General features: G+C 47.0%; 3 protein-coding genes across 7 annotated transcripts in view; 1 reads left to right on the top strand and 2 right to left on the bottom strand.

Annotated features, from left to right (window-relative positions):
* LOC125114664 (keratin-associated protein 4-11-like) overlaps positions 1 to 16434 on the top strand; it is a 26111-nt gene extending 9677 nt beyond the window's left edge. The window contains exons 3-4 of the mRNA XM_047758062.1: positions 2762 to 2765; positions 16134 to 16434. Of these exons, the coding sequence (XP_047614018.1) occupies positions 2762 to 2765; positions 16134 to 16434 (305 nt within the window). The remainder of the gene's footprint in view (positions 1 to 2761; positions 2766 to 16133) is intronic.
* On the bottom strand, positions 2052 to 2799 carry LOC125114676 (keratin-associated protein 2-3-like). The gene has a single exon (XM_047758089.1). It carries the CDS (start codon positions 2740 to 2742, stop codon positions 2392 to 2394), a length of 351 nt encoding a protein of 116 aa, XP_047614045.1. The 5' UTR covers positions 2743 to 2799; the 3' UTR covers positions 2052 to 2391.
* On the bottom strand, positions 8041 to 14111 carry LOC125114666 (keratin-associated protein 4-11-like). Of its 5 annotated transcripts, none has more exons than XM_047758069.1 (2): positions 13789 to 14111; positions 8041 to 8590 (listed from the first exon to the last, which is right to left on the bottom strand). In XM_047758069.1, the coding sequence occupies exons 1-2, from the start codon at positions 14109 to 14111 to the stop codon at positions 8041 to 8043; spliced, it is 873 nt and encodes a 290-aa protein (XP_047614025.1). The 5 variants fall into 5 exon arrangements, with proteins under 5 accessions (XP_047614025.1, XP_047614026.1, XP_047614027.1 ...); XM_047758070.1 differs by lacking the exon at positions 13789 to 14111 and having other exon boundaries at positions 8041 to 8122; positions 8198 to 8673; XM_047758071.1 differs by lacking the exon at positions 13789 to 14111 and having other exon boundaries at positions 8041 to 8170; positions 8291 to 8673.
* Positions 16435 to 22266: the final 5832 nt, after the last annotated feature.

Below are 22266 nucleotides of genomic sequence, written 5' to 3'. Positions count from 1 at the left end.
GATTTATTTTTGGAATTAAAAGACAAGTCTCTTCCAAGTGTTTAAATATTTATCTGCTGAAAGCCACGAGAGACTAAACAAGTAGTCTTCTAGAGTCTTTCACAGCTTTGAGTTATTTAAATCCTTGGGGTGGTTCAGGGTTAAAGGAAAAAAGTTAACTATCCCCAGTTCTTCTTTGGTCCTGAAACCCCTATTTATAAATTCTGTCATCTAGGACTCTTTTCTATGGACTTGTGAGAGCCTCTGCAGAGCCCTTGCATCCTGTGACAGCCCCGATCTGAGGATTTTTTTTTGCCTTTTTTATTATATTTAATAGGAAATTTGTTTCTTCTGCCCCTGGATGTAGATGACCTGAAGAAAAACCTCCCCCTGAATCTTTTCCCGCTCAGAATGACATGATATGTAATAAATAGCGCACATTTTGAGGCTGTTTCATAGCGTGATGTTCACTGTGCAAAAAGGGGTGCCATCAACCTGAGGAAGACCTGCGGGGTCTTCCCAGGGACAAATCCCCTGTGTCCCCTGCCTGCTTCTTGTTTGCAGAAACGTTTTAGGCTCCTCGGCCTCCTCTGAGTTCCAAAGAACGAATTAAATTAGAGAAGTGAAAATGCAGAAACAAAGGAAAACAATCAAACAAAACAAAATAGTAATTGTTTAGCCATAAAACCAAGTCTAAAACAACAACTAGTTCCTCCTCAAGGGCTATAGATAATATTCTGAGCCATACCCTCTGATTGTTTTTCGCTGCTAAAACCCCACCAGGTGGAAGACATTAACTGCGTGCCTGCATGCTGACCACAAGCACGCAGACCACAGACCAGTGCGACCAGAAGATTCCCAGAATATCACCTGTTACCTTACCATCAACCAAAGAATTGAGCCTGAGCTCATCATTGACTCTGCACCCCTCCCTCACTTTGACTCTAAAAAACCCTTTCCTAAAAACCATTGGGGAGTTCAGATCTTTTGAGCATGAGCTTCCTATTCCCCTTGCATGGCGCCATATTGGATTCCTTGCAATAAACTCTGTACCTCCTTCACCACCACCCAGGGTCAACAGATGGGCTTTACGGTGCATGGGTGAGCAGATCAAGACTGGTTTTGTAACAGTCTGGGTGCTTACTATGTGCCAGGCAGTTTATAGAAACAAAGCTATTTCATTTATCCAGCCATCTACATGGCTAAGTATTAATTTTCCCATTTTACAGATAAAGAAACCCAAGGGCCAGAAAACCTAAAAGTTATACTGATGCTGAAGTTTTTGCTTTAAGTGAGTATCTGTCTTTTAGAATTCTTATCATAAAGCCAATTCTCTTCTAATTTATTTTGATTCAATAGAGAGAAATCTAGTACCAGCTGTATTCTAAATATGGAGCTCAAACCTGGGAACCAGAGCAAATAAATTCACAGGTGGCCAGAGAAGATAATCTTAATGCAATGCCTGAGGGGGAGGGAAGTAAGCACAGGATGCTATTGGCACACGTTAGGGGGCACCTAACCCTAGCTTGTGTGTGTGTGTGTTTGCTCTCGTGTGTTGCATGCATGTTCATGTGCGTATGTGCCTGTGTGTTTGTGTGGTGGAGGGCTTAGGACAGGGCTATTGGGAGGATCAAGCTGAATCTTGGAAGCGACTCAGGGTTGAGTAGGTGAAGAGGGTAGAGGGAAGGGGTGGGCAAAAGGATATTCCAGATAAATGAAGACCATGACAAAAGCACAGACATGGAACTTGTGGTTTATACCCGTTATTGAGAGAAGGTCAGTGTGGCTTAAAGCAGAACTCAGTAGGGGTGTCGAGACATGACCCTGGAGGTGTGGGCAAAAGCCAGGCCACAGAGGACCTGATGTGCTCAGATTTCCTACCCATGTGAATGATCCCAGAATAGCCCTCCTGGTCCTGTACCACCTCCCAAGCCTGATGCCAAGATGCTTAGCTCCCCCCTCTGTCCCTCTCCCGGCTCCCTCGTGCTCCCCATCTCTCTCTTTTTCATCATCTGCTCATCTGTGAACACTAACAGCCATGCACTGAAGAATGAATCGGGTAGCAAGGGGGGTTACAGGAAAAATCAGTTTATTGAAAACAAGTGAGCAGCATATTATGGAAGATGAAGGGGGGGAGGTCGCGTGGTCTCTGGAATCCAGGATGGCTTCGCAACATCGCCCACTCCTGGGACTTTTAAAGATGGATTTATGATCCTTGATGTCTTCTGCTGATGAAGACACCTGGGAATTTGACTCAGACTGGTGGTGGACATCTGTTTATGCACCCGGACGGTAAGATGTAAAAATGACTAGTTTTCTTCCAACCTGAATAAAATGCAGAATAGATGCTTAGGCTCCAGGGTGTGGCTCTGTGGGCATTTTGCAGGAGGTTGGGGGAATGAGGGGGTTTTCTTAGCAAGAGGGGAAGGTCCTGCAGACGGTGCGGCAGGGGGCGGGCTGGCAGCAGGGCGGGCGGCAGCACGGGGACTGCACCGACACCGGCCGGCAGCACGGGGTGGCCCAGCAGCACGGGCGGCAGACCACGGCCTGGCAGGACGAGGGGCAGCAGGTGATGGGGCGGCAGCAGCCCTCCTGCAGGCTGCACGGGTCGCAGCAGACAGGGCGGCGGCAGGGCTCGCAGATGGAGCGCGTGTAGCGGGGCGCGCAGGTCACGGGGCGGCACACGGTGGTCTGGCAGGACACGGGGCGGCAGCAGCAGGGGTCGCGCTGGCAGCAGGGCTGGGCGCAGCAGGAGCCGGTCATGGTGGTGCCTGGGGCTGAGGCGGGTGGAGCTGGTGAGAGGAGCGCAGGGTTCTCAGGTGTGACTGTCCTCCTGCCCGGGGCCCTTTATATCCCTGGCCGGTGCTCACGACCCTCACCACACGAGGTCATTTCCTTGTGAATATTCTGATCAATTAAGAGAGGATTTAGCATTGACTAATAATAGGGGTTTTGGTAACACTCGCGCCACAAAAATAGCCCTGCAGACACACCAGGGATATTTTCCATTTTCTTGTATTGTTTATTTACACCAAATCCACACCTAGATTCTAGTGAGTGTTCCTTTGAAATATTCCTAACTCATAAAAAAAGAATGTGTTTTCTAAGTTATTAGGGTTATCTAATCACCCTACCCTTTGGCCCTGAAGTTCACATTTTATTCCTGGACTTCAAAGACTCGCATAATTGCCACCCAAACAGTGGCTTGGTGTTTACAGCCGCTGAGCACGTGAAGGTAGCAGGTTCACGGCAGCAAGGCAGTGCAGCCCAGCGGTCACCTGCTTCCCAGGCGTCTCCTTCCATGACTCACTGCCAGGCAGCCTTGTGTTTTCCCGACCAGGAGGGACCGCATGCCCCCCTGGATCGCTACCACCTAGTTTAGTTACTCCCCCCCACCCTGGGAGGGCCTGGGGGGCGGTGGTATCCTGCTGTGGTTGTCATTGTCTCTGCCACCTAGAATGCCCTCCTCATCTGCCAAGACAACCTCACCTTTTACTTTGCTTGGAAAACCCTCAAGGATCCATTGCCGGCGTTCCCACTGTGGCTCAGCGGAAATGAACCAACTAGTATCCTCGCTCAGTGGCTTAAGGATCCAGTGTTGCCAAGAGCTAGACATGGCTTGGATCTGGTGTGGCTGTGGCTGTGGCGTAGGCCGGCAGCTGTAGCTCCAATTCGACCCCTAGCCTGGGAATTTCCATACGCTGCAGGTGCAGCCCTAAAAGCAAAAAAAGAAAAAAAAATGCATCAAGACTTTTACGTGTGTAATTTATTTAGGATTAGTCATTGTCTCTCTAGATTCTGGGAAGAGATGGCAGAGAATACAAAGACCTCTCTCCTCATTTCACAGGCAAGGTCAGGTGAGGTCACCATAGGCCCCTGATGGGGCCAGGTCTCTGCCTTCCTCAGTAAGCAGCCTCTGCTATGAATTTTATGCTTCTCAGGCTCCAGAGATGACAGTCTTCAGACAGGAGAACATCAAGAGTATTTTTCCTTCCCCAGTTTTATTAAGATACAACTGACTATCTCAAGTAGCATCACTAAAAGTGATCCTGGAAGGGAATTAGGAGCTGTCTTACCCCAGTGACAGATAAGCCAAAAGGGCCTCCGGGGTTGCATGCTGGGTCAGACCCGTGCACCAGCACGGAGCATCCACTGAGGTTGATCTCTTGGAGTTGGGGTGCTGCTTTTTTCCTCAAGTGTCAATCTTTTTTTTTTTTTTTTTTTTGCTTTTTAGGGCTGCACCTACGGCATATGGAGGTTCCCATACGTAGCTAGGGATCTAATCAGAGCTACAGCTGCCGGGCTACGGCACAGCCATGCCAGAACCAAGCCACACCTGCAGCCTCCACCACAGCTCACGTCAACACCAGATCCTTAACCCACTGAGCAAGGTCAGGGATCGAACCTGCAACCTCATTGTTCCTAGTCGAACTCGTTTCTGCTGCACCACAGCGGGAACCAAGTGCCAATCTTAAAGTATAGTTTGGTTTCCCTTGATGGCACTGTGAGTTATACACTTGTATAGTTTCCTCTATCGTTTTTTCACTTGTACCTTCAGCCTACACCTTATGCTTTATGATGAGTTCCCATAAATTTACTTCTTACGTATGAAGTAGATTTGCCTTTTCCCTTTGAATTAAAAAAAAGTATCCTGGCCAGTCAACCGCATACTACGGAATGAAAAAAGAAGGGTCGAGAGCTTGCCAATCACTAATAAAATACTTTTAAAACATCCTTTTAAGCAATGAGGTCCTGCTGTACAGCACAGGGAACTGTATCCAGTCTCTTGGGATAGACCATCATGGAAAATAATATAAGAAAAGGAATATATATATATATATATATATATATATATATATATATATATGTAAGACTGGGTCATTTTGCTATACGGCAAAGTTGGCACAATGTTGTAAACCAACTATACTAAAATAAAAATAAAATAATAAAATAAAATAAAACAGATAGTCAACAAGGACCCACCATACAGTGCAGGAAACTCTATCAATATTCTGTAATAACCTATGGGGAAAAGAATCTGAGAAAGAATGGATATATGTACATGCATAACCGATCGCTTTGCTATACACCTGAAACTAACACAACATTGTAAATCGTTGTAAAACCATACTCCAATACAAAATTAAAAATTAAATTAAAAAAGAATAAAGATGCGTTAAGGGTCAAAAAACCCCCCCAAACCAAACACCAAACATCATTTGTCCTACCATTACCTCCTCAAGCCTCAATGGAGAGAGAGGCTTTTTGTGGTTGTCATGGGGGTATTAGTTTTAGCTTCAACGGGGCTATGGAAGAGATCATGCATATGAATTATTCTATATAATAATTCATATAGTTCATTCTCTATAGTCCTTATGCCAAGATTCCCTCTTGGCTCCTTTTATGCTATTAGTTAATTTTTACTGTACAAGTGAAATAGTTCTCTGAGAGAATGTGGCTAGAATTCCATACAATGTTCTAGGCAACGTCAGCTTTTTATTTGATGTGACGATAATATTTTCTGATTTGTTTACAAATAGCTTTTATTTATGATTAAGAATCTGTGGACATTTTTGGCCCCACGATCCTTTCAACTAAATGGATCACAGTTTTACGTGGAATCAGATTTGCTTTCTTAACGAGGCTCTTCCTGGAAGCTTAGATCCATTTTCCTCTAAGGACAGTTTATAACAGTTCCCTCTGGATGGTGTGTTTGTTTCTTTGCCAGAGCTGGATATCAATTCCTGCTTTTCTTCTCAATATGTAAGGACTTTAATATTTATCAAGCACTAAGTATGTTCCAGAGACTGTAATCGGTATCGCTACGTATCTTATTTATGAATTAAATTTTTTGGACATGCACCACGACAGCGACTGGAGTCACTGCGGTGATCGTGCTGGATTCTTAACCCGCTCTGCCACAGAGAATTCCTTTTTGCCGATCTTATTAATCATCATAACAGTCACCTGAGTTGGGTATTATTATTTCTACTTTGTAGATGAAGAATTGAAAATTAGAGAGTGACTTGCCCAAACTTACACACCTCTTGAATAACAGGAGTTTGGATCAACCCAAGCATGCCTGACCCCTAAGCCTGTATTGTAAAAAATATGCTTATAAAATCCAGTGGGATTTTCCTTCAATGTAAGGGGAATAAATGCCCTTTTTATTATCCATAAGAGCTTAATTTTATCTACCAACCTATAGATTCTTATTTAGATCCTCTAGAAAGTTTGATGAAATAAACTCAACCCCTAAACAAACACTTGGGAGCTCCCCAATTTTTATTTTCTTTATAGAAGACTATCTTTTAATCTTTTCATAGCAACGGGTGTATTTGCTAGTTTCTCATTGCAGCTGTGGTCGAATTAGTCAGCTATGGCTGCGTGAAAAGTAACCACAAACTCTCATAACATACAACAACAAGCATTTTACTTCTTGGTCAGTTGTCTACGGGCCAATTGGGTTTGTCTGTTGAAAGCTGGCCTTGGCTTCTGGCTGCGGGTTAGTTTTTGGACTTTCTTCGGAATTAGAGTTGCCAGATGATTTAGCAAACAAAACACACATCCCTCAGTTAAATTTGAATTGCAAATAAACAACAAATGATTTTATAGTGTAAGTATATCTAAGTATGCTTGGGGGTAGTGACATAAAAACTATGTACTGTTTATCTGAAATTCCAGTTTAACAAGACATCTGTATTTTAGCTGGCACCTCTACTTTTGACAGCTCAAGAACAGGGGGGAATCTTTCCACATCTTGGCTACTGTGACTAGCGCTGCAATGAACATAGGGGTGCAGCTATCTTTTTGAATGGAAACTGTGTCTGGATATATGCCCAGGAACAACCTAAATGTTCATCGACCGATGAATGGATTAAGAAGACGTGGTACCTATATACGATGGAATACTACTCAGCCATAAAAAGGACAAAAACAATGGCATTTGCAGCAACAGGGATGCAACTAGAGGTTTTCATACTAAGTGAGAGAAAGTATGTCTTTCAGAAAGAGAAAGACAAATACCATATTATATCATATATGTGGATTCTAAAAAGGGCACCCGTGATCCTATCTACAAAACAGAAAGAGACTCACAGACATGCAGAACAGACTTGTGGTTGCCAAGGGGGAGGAGGGGGAGGAAGTGGGATGGACGGGGCGTTTGGGGTTGGTAGATGCAGACTATTCCGTTTAGAATGGATTACTGATGAGGACTTACCCTACAGCACAGGGAACCTTGTCTAATGTCTTGGGGTAGAACATGATGGGAGCTAAGATAAGAAAAACAATGTGTGTGTATACATATATGTTCATATATATATAAATGTGTGTATATATATATATAAATATGTACACATATGCATGACTGTTTCACTATGAGGTACAGCAGAAATTGGCACAACCCTGTAAATCAACTATACTCTTAAAAAAAAAAAAAGACAAACAGGGGAGCAATCCCAGTCAGGCAAACCCATTTCAAGTCTTTGCTGGAGTCATGTCCTCTGACATCCCATTGGCCAAAGCAAGTCACGTGGTTAAGTGCAAATCACGATCGTGAAAATAATAGGAAACAATGCCAATGAATTCTTATATGCAGAAAAGTTTATTAGAAAGCAGAGAAGCAACAAAACATAAGAAAGTCCCTCTAGGAGGAAATACACGGTATAAGTGGAGCCTGGGTCTGAGGATGACGGACGAGTCAGTGCCACCCAGGGGCGGGCTGCTGATGATTTAGTCAACTTGTTGGCAGGACAATCTAGCCCCCCAGAGTGATGAGGAGAAAGGAGAGATATAGAGGGTGGGGATTATTTCTTACCTGTTGGATTGCCAGTTAATTCCTACTTGGTGCCGATACTGAAAGGAAGAGATGGCAAAGTAGAGTTTAACATGAACCAGATTGTGCTGACAGGGTCAGTGGGACCGTGGTGGACTCCTTATACTCATGGGGCCCAAATAATTGAATGAGTCAATCAGACTCCAGGTGTCCTAAAGGTCGGCACAAAAGGAGGGTCTACACCCTTGGGGACAGAAATAAACAGAGACAGGGGTCACAGGGCATCAGCAGCAGGAGGAAGCACAGCACGTGGGGCGGGGGCAGGTGGAGATGACACAGGTGGGGCGGTAGCAAGTGGTGTGGCAGGAGACCCGGCCACAGACGGGGCGCAGGCAGCAGCAGGGGTGGCAGCAGCTGGAGCCACAGGGGCTGGAGCCACAGCAGGAGGGCTGGCAGCACGGGGGCCTGCAGCCGCTGGAGATGCAGCAGCTGGGGTGGCAGCAGGAGGGCTGGCAGCATGAGGACTGGCAGCACGGGGGCCTGCAGCAGCTGGAGATGCAGCAGCGGGGCTGAGAGCAGGTGGGCTGGCAGCACACAGACTGGCAGCATTGGGGCCTGCAGCAGCTAGAGATGCAGCAGCGGGGCTGAGAGCAGGTGGGCTGGCAGCACACAGACTGGCAGCATTGGGGCCTGCAGCAGCTAGAGATGCAGCAGCGGGGCTGAGAGCAGGTGGGCTGGCAGCACACAGACTGGCAGCACTGGGGCCTGCAGCAGGTGGACATGCAGCAGCTGGGGCGGCAGCAGGTGGTCCTGCAGCAGGTGGGCTGGCAGCAGCTGGGGCTGCAGCAGGTCTCCTGGCAGAGGTCTTGGCCACAGCCCTGGTCAGAGCAGACGGAGCCACAACACGAGCTGACCATGGTGTCCGAGGGTGGAGGTTGTGGGTGGGTTTCCAGGGCAGTGAGCTTCTTGAGTCTGGGAGGCTCCCTGGCCCATAGCCCCCTTTATACCCTGCTGAAGGGCTGCTCGGATTATGTCATCATTTCCTTGTTATTATTTATCCTACTAGAAAAACTAATCACTTAATCACACAGTGGTGTGCTTCTGGTTAAGTACTCCAAGATGGAGACAATAACCATTTCCTTTCCCCGGTGCGCCTGGGTTTCCCATGGAAAGCCTCGTCACATTTCTTCCTTGGTGGTGTCACCTTTGTCCCTGGTGGGAAAAGCACTTGTCACACGACTCTGACATTGTATTTGGGACTGTCATGGTCCCTCTGCCCACTGCCCCCTGAATATCGTGGAGACTAGTTCTGAGGCTGCTCGCATATCTTTTATTGTCAGAGATGAGGGGAACGTGCGAGAGGCTGGAGAAGAATTAGAAAGAAAGACACACTTGGGGGGAGAGTGTCCCACCTGCCACGAGCATGACTGGGCCTGTGGGGCATCTTGCTCGGTCGGGGAGAAGGCTGGACCCCAGGGAAGGTCCAAACTCCATGTCTGATCTTATTCCACTGCCTCAGGCTGAGGCGCTTAGTGATTGATGACTCACGGCATTTATTTATGTTACTATTATTGTACTGTGTTGTGTTGTCCTTTGACCAAGTCAGAAATATTTATTTTTATTTGTTATCCAAGTGTAGTGGATTTACCGTGTTGTGCCTATTTCTGCTGTGCCACTTAGTGACCCAGTCATGCACGTACACACATTCTTTTTCTCATACTATCTTCCGTCGAGTTCTATCCCAAGAGATTGGATATAATACAGCAGGACCTCACGGCTCAGCTATTTTAAATGTAATAGTTGGTGTCCATTAACCCCAAACTCCCAGGCTGTTGCACTCCTTCCCCCCCACCCCCAGCCTCCTGGCAACCACCGGTCTGTTCGCTCTGACTCACTACTTTTAAATAGTGAAAAACACATTTTTGCTCTATGTCTTCCAGGACAGGCATGTCGAGTGGGAAGTTTTGCTTTCTCTTTAAGTCATCAACCGTATACAAGGGATATTTATTACAGAAGCACTCATTATATGTGAACCATATTTAGAGTGATTACGCCTTCAATAATATGTACCCAAGGCATTTTGTGGGTATCAAGAGAACCTAAGAGACAAACCGTCATCTTTTTCCTGTAGATATTTGAATAAGACACATGCAGAGGAAAGAGTTTGGCAACAGTGAAAAGAATGACAATTATTTGGATGCAAGAACTAAAATCAGGAGTTCTCGTCAGGGCGCAGAGCAAACAAATCTGCCTGGGATCCAGAAGGACGCAGGTTTGATCCCTGGCCTCACTCAGGGGGTTAAGGATCTGGCGTTGCCAAGAGCTGAAGTGGAGGTCGCAGATGACGCTCGGATCCCGTGTGGCTGTGGCTGTGGCTGTGGCTGTGGCTGTGGCTGTGGCTGTGGCGGAGGCCAGCAGCTGCAGCTCCAAGTCAATCCCTAGCCTGGGAACCTCCAGATGCCTCAGGTACGGCCCTAAAACAGCAAAAAAAAAAAAAAAAAACTGAAATGAAAATATAGAGTGTGTGGGTAAGTTCTATACACCTTCAGGAAAAGGTGAGGAAATAAAAACACTTATCGGTTGTAAATTATTCACTCTGTACTGGGCATACAGAGTGAATATCTTATATTTCTTTTTAATCTTGAAGGTGACATATAAAGTAGTGTGTATTTATGCTACTCCTTTAAGCAGTGGGCAAAAGAAGCACAGAGAACTTAAGAGGAAAAAAAAAAGCTGTGCAGAATTAAACAGACAGTAAGCGTGTCTTAGTCTTAGGACACCTGAGGAAAGGTAAAGAGTAAAATCTGCAAGCCTTTGCTGAAGTTGCTTCATCTTCCCGGACTGTTTCTCCTTTCTTCTCATCTCTGCAAACTCCTATTCCTCTGTCAAAACCCCAAATTCCCCCCCACGCTCCCCCCTCAATAATAACTTCCCCATACAGACCTAATTCTTCCCTGCATTGGGCTCCTAATTTTGCACCCTCTCCTCTACCACAGCTCTTTCCTGCTGTCACTCCTTCAGCTGCAAAGCAGATGCTTTGAAAGTATAAGCTATGAAACTGAATTTGGTTACCATGGTGTTCAGCTCGGGGCTGAGACAGGCATCTTAGTGACACGTGTCTGTTGAGTGAAGGAAGGCATTATGACAGCATAGGGACATGTAATCATCCTTTAAAAATGTATGTCTTCGCACTGATGGAGAAAAGAGAGAAACATTCCAAACGAAGGCATCACGGCTACAAGTGAGGAAAACCACGAGATTTACATGACACCTTCGTGACACCCGATAAAACCCTTTTCTGGAAGTGAAGAGTCTATCTTTAGAATGAGACTTGTTTACCGGTAGCCATGGACACCGATGCCTCTACTAACATAGAAATAAGATAGGAAGGACATAACCGCCCCCCCCCAATGGTGACGCTGGGTCTCCTTCAGCTCTAGGCTGCCCAGTGTTGCCCTTGCTGCTAGAAATAAACATCATTACCTGTTGAAAGCCAATCAGCCAATAGGATCTGCTGAACATCTACTGTCTTTGCTTGAATTCCACCCAAAGCAGAACCTGAGACAGAGGCGCGGTGGCTGTAAGATCCGGGAAGCACAAGTGAGGAAAAGGGAAGATAAGGCAGGAGAGAAAGGGAAGCCCAAATGTTGGTGTTAATGATGGGGTTACCGCTGTGGGCTGTTGGGGAAGGAACCTGAGGACATGCCTGAGGCTGGAGGCAGCTGGCACCACGCTCTTCTGCCTGCCTAGAAGATCCCGCAGAATCCACTGAGCACGCGCATTAACAGTGAGTGAAATGAAACACAAGGCACACTTAGACAATCCATAGATTTCTCATGTGCTTAGTCTTAGGGCAGCCGAGTCGAAGGGGACAGAGACTGGAGCCCTGAGATCGCAAGCAGGTTTATCGACCAACAGAGTGCCCGGGAGCACTGAGCAGAGAGAACTCAGGCTCCCCGCCGGTAGGGCAAGGGCATTTTTTACAGGCAGGGGTCTGCGTGTTGGGTCATCTGTGTGTTGGGTCACGTAGTCTTAAGGGGGAAGGGAGCTTGGGAAACAGAGAGGGGGATTTGGGTCCTCTTGCAAAACTGCAACAGTCCCTTTGATTCTGCTTCTGTTGAGGTGGACAGGTCCTTAGGTTATCTTTGTGCTGGGGCCCCCATCCCTGCTGGGGTCTGCTTCCCGCTGGCTTGGTCAGCTGAAACCCCATCTGGAGCCTGGGTGGACTTTTGATGATACGGCCTGGGTGCTGCAGAGCTGACCTGGACACGGGGAGAGATCCAGCTTCCACGGAGGGTCAGGGGACGTCTCAGCAGGGCCCCCGAAAGGGGGCGTGGCCTCGGACACAAAGTCCAGCTCTGGCAACCCCTCGGCGCTTTCAGCAGATCTGCCTCATTCACTGACACCCCCTGCCCGGCAGTGCAGGCGGCCCCTCTAGAAGGCAGACTCAACCCTCTGCTGGAGTCCTCACCATCAGAATAAAGCAGAACAACTGTGTATGAGGACAAAGGAGTCATTGCGTGTGCCTCGAAGTAGAACCTGCAGAGACTGGGCTGAACTCTCTATTGGCTCCTTTCATAGGTGAAAAAATAAAATAAAATGAAATAAAATAAAATAAAATGAAATACATGCCCCGAAAGCTGGGGTTTTAAAAGATCATGCATTGTGTTCGATCTCTCCAAACCTTTTCTCCTCTTACTCTATTTCTGTCTCTTTAAAAATTTTTTATTTAATGATTGCTATTTTTTCCGGTAGAGCCGGTTTACAGTGCTCTGTCCATTTTCTACTGTACAGCAAGGTGACCCAGTCACACACACACAGATACATTCTTTTCTCACATGACCATGCTCCGTCGTAAGTGACTAGATGTAGCTCAGTGCTATTCATCAGAGTCTTATCGCTTATCCAGTCCAAATGCAAGCGTTTACGTCTATTAACCCCAGAGTCCCAGTCCATCCCACTCCCTCCCCCTTGGCGACTGCAAGTCTCTTCCCCAAGTCCATGAGTTTCTTTCTGCGGAAAGGTTTATCTGTGCTGTATACTAGATCCCAGACATAGGTGGTATCATGTGGTATTTGTCTTTCTCTTTCTGACTTATGTCACTTAGTTTGAGAGCCTCTAGTTCCATCCATGTTGCTGCAAATGGCATGATTTTATGACTCTATTCATGGATGTTTTATCGCTTCAGGTTAACTCTTCCCCCCCCCCCCACCCAAGGACTAGAAAGTGATGTGTTAACTTGCCTACTTTCCAGACAAAACTAGACAGGGATCCATGTCCTTTAGCATTTAGTGGAAGTTGACTAATCTATGCTGTTTGGCAGGGGTAGGCAAAATGCAATTACTCAGGACCCAAATGTAAAATCTTTAAAAAAGAAAGAGCAACAATCACATTCCATTTTCAGTGCAGGGGAGCTGTTTATTTTGGTACATGGAAATACCAATATATAAGAAAAAGTTGTGCAGATAATACCCAGGAAGACTTCGTGGGCTGCTGTGCCAGGGCGAGAAAACCTGTGGCCCCACCAGTGATGGAGCCAGATTCCTGAAGCAGGAAGGATGGATTCCTGAAGACAAGGGGAGGAGTGTGGGGGGAGTTTAATTTCTGAGGAGGTTCTGAATGAGTTCACTGAGAAGGGAGGGCGTTTGGACGGAAGTAAGAACGTGTGCTCAGTGGGGCTGGGGTCTGCTCTGGAGACCCAGGAGATCAGTTCTCGCGAGCACGCTGCATTTAAAAAGGAGAATCAGCATCTTTGGGGAGGGAGGAGATGAGGAAGCAGCGTGTCCAAAGGAGAGATTCAGCAGCAGGAGGAGGCACAGCACGTGGGGCGGGGGCAGGTGGAGATGACACAGGTGGGGCGGTAGCAAGTGGTGTGGCAGGAGACCCGGCCACAGACGGGGCGCAGGCAGCAGCAGGGGTGGCAGCAGCTGGAGCCACAGGGGCTGGAGCCACAGCATGAGGACTGGCAGCACGGGGGCCTGCAGCAGCTGGAGATGCAGCAGCGGGGCTGAGAGCAGGTGGGCTGGCAGCACGAGGACTGGCAGCATTGGGGCCTGCAGCAGCTAGAGATGCAGCAGCGGGGCTGAGAGCAGGTGGGCTGGCAGCACACAGACTGGCAGCATTGGGGCCTGCAGCAGCTGGAGATGCAGCAGCGGGGCTGAGAGCAGGTGGGCTGGCAGCACACAGACTGGCAGCACTGGGGCCTGCAGCAGGTGGACATGCAGCAGCTGGGGCGGCAGCAGGTGGTCCTGCAGCAGGTGGGCTGGCAGCAGCTGGGGCTGCAGCAGGTCTCCTGGCAGAGGTCTTGGCCACAGCCCTGGTCAGAGCAGACGGAGCCACAACACGAGCTGACCATGGTGTCCGAGGGTGGAGGTTGTGGGTGGGTTTCCAGGAGAGTGAGCTTCTTGAGTGTGATCTCCCCTTGTCCTCTGTCCCTTTTATACCCTACTGAGGGCTCCTTTGACCAGGTGCCGGACCCTTCTTTTTGTTGTTTTTCATCTTAATAGAAGACTAATTCATTTCAGTAAATTAGATAATTGTGTGTATCTGGTAAATAGTCCTAAATATAGATAAGGCAGATTTCCTTTTCCTGTTTATTATGTGAATTAACTCTCCTTTTTCTTCCTTATCTGATGTGTCTTCTAAAGAAGACCCATTACAGGACATTGTTTCACTGGATTTCACAGGTATTAACTTATTCATGTACTTAACTCCAGGATTTTACTTTTATTTGATTTTATTTATTTTGACTCTTTAGGGCTGCACCTGCAGCTTATAGAAGTTCCCAGCCAAGAGGTCGAACCAGAGCAGTAGCTGCTGGCTATTAGCAATGCCAGATCCTGAGCTACCCCACAGCTCATGGCAACGCCAGATCTTTAACCCACTGAGGAAGGCCAGGGATCAAACCTGCGCCCTCAAGGATGCTAGTCAGGTTTGTTACGACTGAGCCACAACGGGAACTCTCCGAGAGTGGATTTTAAGAGTACTAAGTCTTCTCTGCTGTCAAAGGAGTTAAGTCACATGAACTGCTGATAGGAAAATGCATAGAAGGCCCATCTTGGAGCCAGAACTGGGTTGGAGGGAAGGAATCATTTGTTATAGCCAAGAACGCTCCAATTTCTCTGTATTGCCTGGAGAGTCAGTGAAGTGCAAAGATCCCGACAAACTTCCTATCTGTTTTCCTTCTTCTTTCTTTCTTTTTCTTTTTTTGTCTTTTTTGCCATTTCTTAGGCCGCTTCCCGGGCTAGGGGTCGAATCGGAGCCGTAGCCACTGGCCTTCGACGCCAGAGCCACAGCAACGCGGGATCCGATCCACGTCTGCAACCTCCACCACAGCTCACGGCAACGCCGGATCCTTAACCCACTGAGCCAGGCCAGGGATTGAACCCGCAACCTCACGGTTCCTAGTTGGATTCGTTAACCACTGAGCCACGACAGGAATTCCTCTTTTCTCCTTCTTGAATCTATTCAGACTGAAAGTGTTCTAGTGCAGTGATTCACCACTTTTAAGTAGTAAAAAACACATGTGCCTGATGGATGAGTCCTTCTTAAAATTATTAAATTATTGTGGACGTGTTCTTCAAAGATAACATACGGTAAGTGAGTATATTTTATCTATGTTTTGGTAGGTCAGCATACCCAATGATATCTACAATTGAAGTGTTATGGAAATATATTCTTATACTCTGAGGCATTATCTCTGCAAGATAGAGTTGAGTTTTTTTTCCCTTGATATAAACGAGAGATTAAGGGGTTAAGGTTAAATTTCTGTCCCAGAGGCACTTAAGTAAAGCAAATAAGACACACATACAAAAGTCTGGTAAAAATTTAGAGGGTTGAGTGATTAGTAAACAAAATAACAATTATGTATTTAAATTCACAAGCCTCTAAAGGAATACAGGACTAATAGCTACTATTTTGGAGTGCCTGCTGTCTGTTAGGAATTTTCCAAGTCTTCTATAATTGTTATCTTGTTTACATTGGGCAAGGACTCTGTGAGGCAGATACAATTTTCTTAATTCTTCAGACATGAGGTAATTAAGGCTCAGAGAGATTGAAGTCACACAGTCAACAGGGAAGGTGGTTTTCCTGCGGGATATTCAAAGAGGGTATAGAGATTGATACATGTAAACAACAAGAAGAAAATAGTGTCTCCGTAAACACAGAAGTCCCTCAGCTGAGTATAAAAGGGGCCACGTGGCAACAAGACACCCAAACTCAAGAAGCTCACGCTCCTGGAAACCCACCCACAACCTCCACCCTCGGACACCATGGTCAGCTCGTGTTGTGGCTCCGTCTGCTCTGACCAGGGCTGTGGCCAAGACCTCTGCCAGGAGACATGCTGCAGCCCCAGCTGCTGCCAGCCCACCTGCTGCAGGACCACCTGCTGCCGCCCCAGCTGCTGCGTGTCCACCTGCTGCAGGCCCCAGTGCTGCCAGTCTGTGTGCTGCCAGCCCACCTGCTCTCAGCCCCGCTGCTGCATCTCCAGCTGCTGCAGGCCCCCGTGCTGCCAGCCCTCCTGCTGTGGCTCCAGCCCCTGTGGCTCCAGCTGCTGCCACCCCTGCTGCTGCCTGCGCCCCGTCTGTGGCCGGGTCTCCTGCCACACCACTTGCTACCGCCCCACCTGTGTCATCTCCACCTGCCCCCGCCCCACGTGCTGTGCCTCCTCCTGCTGCTGAATCTCTCCTTTGGACACGCTGCTTCCTCATCTCCTCCCTCCCCAAAGATGCTGATTCTCCTTTTTAAATGCAGCGTGCTCGCGAGAACTGATCTCCTGGGTCTCCAGAGCAGACCCCAGCCCCACTGAGCACACGTTCTTACTTCCGTCCAAACGCCCTCCCTTCTCAGTGAACTCATTCAGAACCTCCTCAGAAATTAAACTCCCCCCACACTCCTCCCCTTGTCTTCAGGAATCCATCCTTCCTGCTTCAGGAATCTGGCTCCATCACTGGTGGGGCCACAGGTTTTCTCGCCCTGGCACAGCAGCCCACGAAGTCTTCCTGGGTATTATCTGCACAACTTTTTCTTATATATTGGTATTTCCATGTACCAAAATAAACAGCTCCCCTGCACTGAAAATGGAATGTGATTGTTGCTCTTTCTTTTTTAAAGATTTTACATTTGGGTCCTGAGTAATTGCATTTTGCCTACCCCTGCCAAACAGCATAGATTAGTCAACTTCCACTAAATGCTAAAGGACATGGATCCCTGTCTAGTTTTGTCTGGAAAGTAGGCAAGTTAACACATCACTTTCTAGTCCTTGGGTGGGGGGGGGGGGAAGAGTTAACCTGAAGCGATAAAACATCCATGAATAGAGTCATAAAATCATGCCATTTGCAGCAACATGGATGGAACTAGAGGCTCTCAAACTAAGTGACATAAGTCAGAAAGAGAAAGACAAATACCACATGATACCACCTATGTCTGGGATCTAGTATACAGCACAGATAAACCTTTCCGCAGAAAGAAACTCATGGACTTGGGGAAGAGACTTGCAGTCGCCAAGGGGGAGGGAGTGGGATGGACTGGGACTCTGGGGTTAATAGACGTAAACGCTTGCATTTGGACTGGATAAGCGATAAGACTCTGATGAATAGCACTGAGCTACATCTAGTCACTTACGACGGAGCATGGTCATGTGAGAAAAAGAATGTATCTGTGTGTGTGTGACTGGGTCACCTTGCTGTACAGTAGAAAATGGACAGAGCACTGTAAACCGGCTCTACCGGAAAAAATAGCAATCATTAAATAAAAAATTTTTAAAGAGACAGAAATAGAGTAAGAGGAGAAAAGGTTTGGAGAGATCGAACACAATGCATGATCTTTTAAAACCCCAGCTTTCGGGGCATGTATTTCATTTTATTTTATTTTATTTCATTTTATTTTATTTTTTCACCTATGAAAGGAGCCAATAGAGAGTTCAGCCCAGTCTCTGCAGGTTCTACTTCGAGGCACACGCAATGACTCCTTTGTCCTCATACACAGTTGTTCTGCTTTATTCTGATGGTGAGGACTCCAGCAGAGGGTTGAGTCTGCCTTCTAGAGGAGCCGCCTGCACTGCCCGGCAGGGGGTGTCAGTGAATGAGGCAGATCTGCTGAAAGCGCCGAGGGGTTGCCAGAGCTGGACTTTGTGTCCGAGGCCACGCCCCCTTTCGGGGGCCCTGCTGAGACGTCCCCTGACCCTCCGTGGAAGCTGGATCTCTCCCCGTGTCCAGGTCAGCTCTGCAGCACCCAGGCCGTATCATCAAAAGTCCACCCAGGCTCCAGATGGGGTTTCAGCTGACCAAGCCAGCGGGAAGCAGACCCCAGCAGGGATGGGGGCCCCAGCACAAAGATAACCTAAGGACCTGTCCACCTCAACAGAAGCAGAATCAAAGGGACTGTTGCAGTTTTGCAAGAGGACCCAAATCCTCCCTCTCTGTTTCCCAAGCTCCCTTCCCCCTTAAGACTACGTGACCCAACACACAGATGACCCAACACGCAGACCCCTGCCTGTAAAAAATGCCCTTGCCCTACCGGTGGGGAGCCTGAGTTCTCTCTGCTCAGTGCTCCCGGGCACTCTGTTGGTCGATAAACCTGCTTGCGATCTCAGGGCTCCAGTCTCTGTCCCCTTCGACTCGGCTGCCCTAAGACTAAGCACATGAGAAATCTATGGATTGTCTAAGTGTGCCTTGTGTTTCATTTCACTCACTGTTAATGCGCGTGCTCAGTGGATTCTGCGGGATCTTCTAGGCAGGCAGAAGAGCGTGGTGCCAGCTGCCTCCAGCCTCAGGCATGTCCTCGGGTTCCTTCCCCAACAGCCCACAGCGGTAACCCCATCATTAACACCAACATTTGGGCTTCCCTTTCTCTCCTGCCTTATCTTCCCTTTTCCTCACTTGTGCTTCCCAGATCTTACAGCCACCGCGCCTCTGTCTCAGGTTCTGCTTTGGGTGGAATTCAAGCAAAGACAGTAGATGTTCAGTAGATCCTATTGGCTGATTGGCTTTCAACAGGTAATGATGTTTATTTCTAGCAGCAAGGGCAACACTGGGCAGCCTAGAGCTGAAGGAGACCCAGCGTCACCATTGGGGGGGTGGTTATGTCCTTCCTATCTTATTTCTATGTTAGTAGAGGCATCAGTGTCCATGGCTACCGGTAAACAAGTCTCATTCTAAAGATAGACTCTTCACTTCCAGAAAAGGGTTGTATCGGGTGTCACGAAGGTGTCATGTAAATCTCGTGGTTTTCCTCATTTGTAGCCGTGATGCCTTCGTTTGGAATGTTTCTCTCTTTTCTCCATCAGTGCGAAGACATACATTTTTAAAGGATGATTACATGTCCCTATGCTGTCAAAATGCCTTCCTTCACTCAACAGACACGTGTCACTAAGATGCCTGTCTCAGCCCCGAGCTGAACACCATGGTAACCAAATTCAGTTTCATAGCTTATACTTTCAAAGCATCTGCTTTGCAGCTGAAGGAGTGACAGCAGGAAAGAGCTGTGGTAGAGGAGAGGGTGCAAAATTAGGAGCCCAATGCAGGGAAGAATTAGGTCTGTATGGGGAAGTTATTATTTCATATGGAAATTCCCAGGCTAGGGGTTGAATCAGAGCTGCAGCTGAGGCTGCCACAGCCACAGCAACATCAGATCCGAGCTATATCTATGAACTATTCCTCAGCTTGTGGCCACACTGGATCCTTAGCTCACTGAGTGAGGCCAGGAATCGAACCTGCAACCTCAGAGACAACATTGGGTCCTTTACCTGCTGAGCCACCATGGGAATGCCACTTTTTTTTCACTCTTACATGCACACGCATTTGGCAATGTCTAATAGTGAAAATTCCGTCATTTGTATGAAAAAAACTCATAGGAAAAAAACCCTCCATAAACAAAGTAAAAAGATAAATGATTAAATGAAAATAAAACTACTTGCAATGTGTATCAAGGACAAAGGTTTAATAGCCTTAATGTCTGAAGCACTTTTAAATTAGATTCAGTTAGATAAAAGGCCAAAAATCTGGAGTTCCCGTCGTGGCGCAGCGGTTAACAAATCCGACTAGGAACCATGAGGTTGCGGGTTCGATCCCTGCCCTTGCTCAGTGGGTTAACGATCCGGCGTTGCCGTGAGCTGTGGTGTAGGTCGCAGATGCGGCTCGGATCCCGCGTTGCTCTGGCTCTGATGTAGGCTGGCAGCTACAGCTCCGATTCGACCCCTAGCCTGGGAACCTCCATATGCCTCGGGAGTGGACCAAAAAGACAAAAAAAAAAAAAGGCCAAAAATCTGATGGAAAAATAAAATGCAAATATTTCTTCAACATATAAAATGCTCAATCTCATGCTTTTAGATAGGATATTACCTCTCACCTGTCAGAATGTCAAAAATTCAAAATTTGGCAACATTCTCTGATAGCAAGACTATGTGGAAATAGGCACGCTCAGAGTTTTCTTGGGAGGATTTGACAATAACTAGCAGTGTTATTGTTTGACTCGGCTATCCCCATTTTATAAATGATTCTAAAGGTGCTTGGGTGAAAAGATGAAAAGATGAAAATATGCAAGATTTTTCATAGCAGTGCTACTTGGAAAAACAAAACAAAGCAGCAACAAACCTGGATGTCCTTCAATAAGGTACCGCTGAATAAGCTATGATGCATTCCCATCATGAAGTACTATTCAGCAGAAAAACTAATAAGGACTATCTCTGTATTGTATTATGAGGTACTCTCCAGGATACGTTGTTTTTTGTTTTTTTGTTTGTTTGTTTTTTCTTTTTTTTAGGGCTGTGCCCATCGCATATGGACGTTCCCAGGCTAGGAGTTGAGTTGGAGCTGCAGCTGCCAGCCTACATCACAGCTACAGCAACACCAGATCCAAGCCTGATCTGTGACCTACACCCCTGCAGCTCGTGGCAATGCCAGATCCTTAACCCACTGAGCAAGGCCAGGGATTGAACCCCCCATCCTCGTGGATACTACTCAGATTCTTAACCCACTGAGCTGCATTGGGAACTCCTAGGATATATAGTTAAGAGACAATAAAGCAGATGAAGAAAAGCATCTGTAGTGTTCTAAAAGCCAAGGAAACAAATACAGAAACTATATTTGCTTGCATTAAAATTTTTTTTTTTTAAATAATGAAAGACTAGGAGTTGCCTAGAGGCTCAGTAAGTTAAGGATCCGGCGTAGTCACTGCCGCCCTGGCTCAAGTCGCTGCTGTGGGCTGGCTTTAATCTCTGGCCTGGAAACATCTGCACACAGAGGGTGTGGCCAAAAAATAATAATAATAATAAATAAATAATGGAAGAATAGAAAAAAAAAGAGAAAACAGAAGAGAGGGACTAACCCTTCCAGTCAAGATGGAGTAACAGGGACTGGATTTACCCCCTTGCCTTCAACAACAACAAAAGCAGGAAAAAACAGAAACAATATGTTTTAGGCTTTGGCTGTCTGACAGGGCAGAACACTGGTGCTCTGGAGAGGGGAAACAAATGAGGGGCTCTCAGGGACGGCCTCCGTTTGTTTGTTCGTTTGTTTTACGGCCATACCTGCTGCACATGGAAGTTCCCAGGCTAGGGGCTGCATCAGAGCTGCAGCTGTTGGCTTACACCACAGCCACCGCAATGCTGAATCCAAGCCTGTCTGTGACCTACACCACAGCTCACAGCAACGCTGGATCCTTAACCCACTGAGCGAGGCCAGGGATCGAACCCGTGTCCTCAAGGATACTAGTCAGGTTTGTTACCACGGAGCCACGACAGGAACTCCAGGCATTATTGTCTTCATTTTCTTCTCAAAGAACCCATGAGGTATTGCTGTTGTCTAAGAGTTCACATAGAAGTGAATTAAGGCTGTTAAATCCTGCCATAGTCCCTGAAGTGTAAGTAACACAAACTCCACACCTTGTGCTGCTGTATCTCCTTTAGGACAGTTTTTCTCCCACATCAGCTCAGCACTTTCTTATTTTTCCCTTAAGTTCTAGCTCAGAAGCCTCCTCCTTTCTTACAGGTTTCCCTGATATAGTTAAAAAAAAAAAAAAAAAGCAGACCCTCATCTGCACCTCCTTTCTGCTCGGTATCATTTTTGGAATGCTCAGCCTTCACGCATATCACCTAAATGCGTCTCCTGCTGGATGATAAACACCTGGGTGAACCATACATCATCATCAACAGGCATGCAACGGAGCCCACCATCAGTGGCTTCTTTTTGATATCCAGGAATCCCTTTTTAAATATATATAAATTTTGTTGTGTGAGGAATGCACAGTAGTGATGGTTCCGAAGCAAATTCTGCAAAGTCAGGCTTCGTCCAGGAGGTCACATCTCTCTTCCGTGGTCCTTCTATGCCTTCACTCACTCCCCCATAGCGAGTCCTCTTTCTACTTGAAAGTTTCTCTTCTCATTGCTGTTTTAAATATAAGTATTTTTTGCATATTTGTATCCCCCTCGGTTCTTAGCTAAGTGGCTGTGTACTATACACACTTGGCTCCAACGTGCTTTTTTTCCAATTAATTTATCCTGTAGAGTACTTCAC

The sequence above is a fragment of the Phacochoerus africanus genome, chromosome 14 (genome assembly GCF_016906955.1).
Source record: "Phacochoerus africanus isolate WHEZ1 chromosome 14, ROS_Pafr_v1, whole genome shotgun sequence".
In the NCBI taxonomy this organism is placed as follows: Eukaryota; Metazoa; Chordata; class Mammalia; order Artiodactyla; family Suidae; genus Phacochoerus; species Phacochoerus africanus.
Note: the sequence above shows the minus strand (reverse complement) of the source record. Positions and strands in the feature narration are given on the sequence as shown.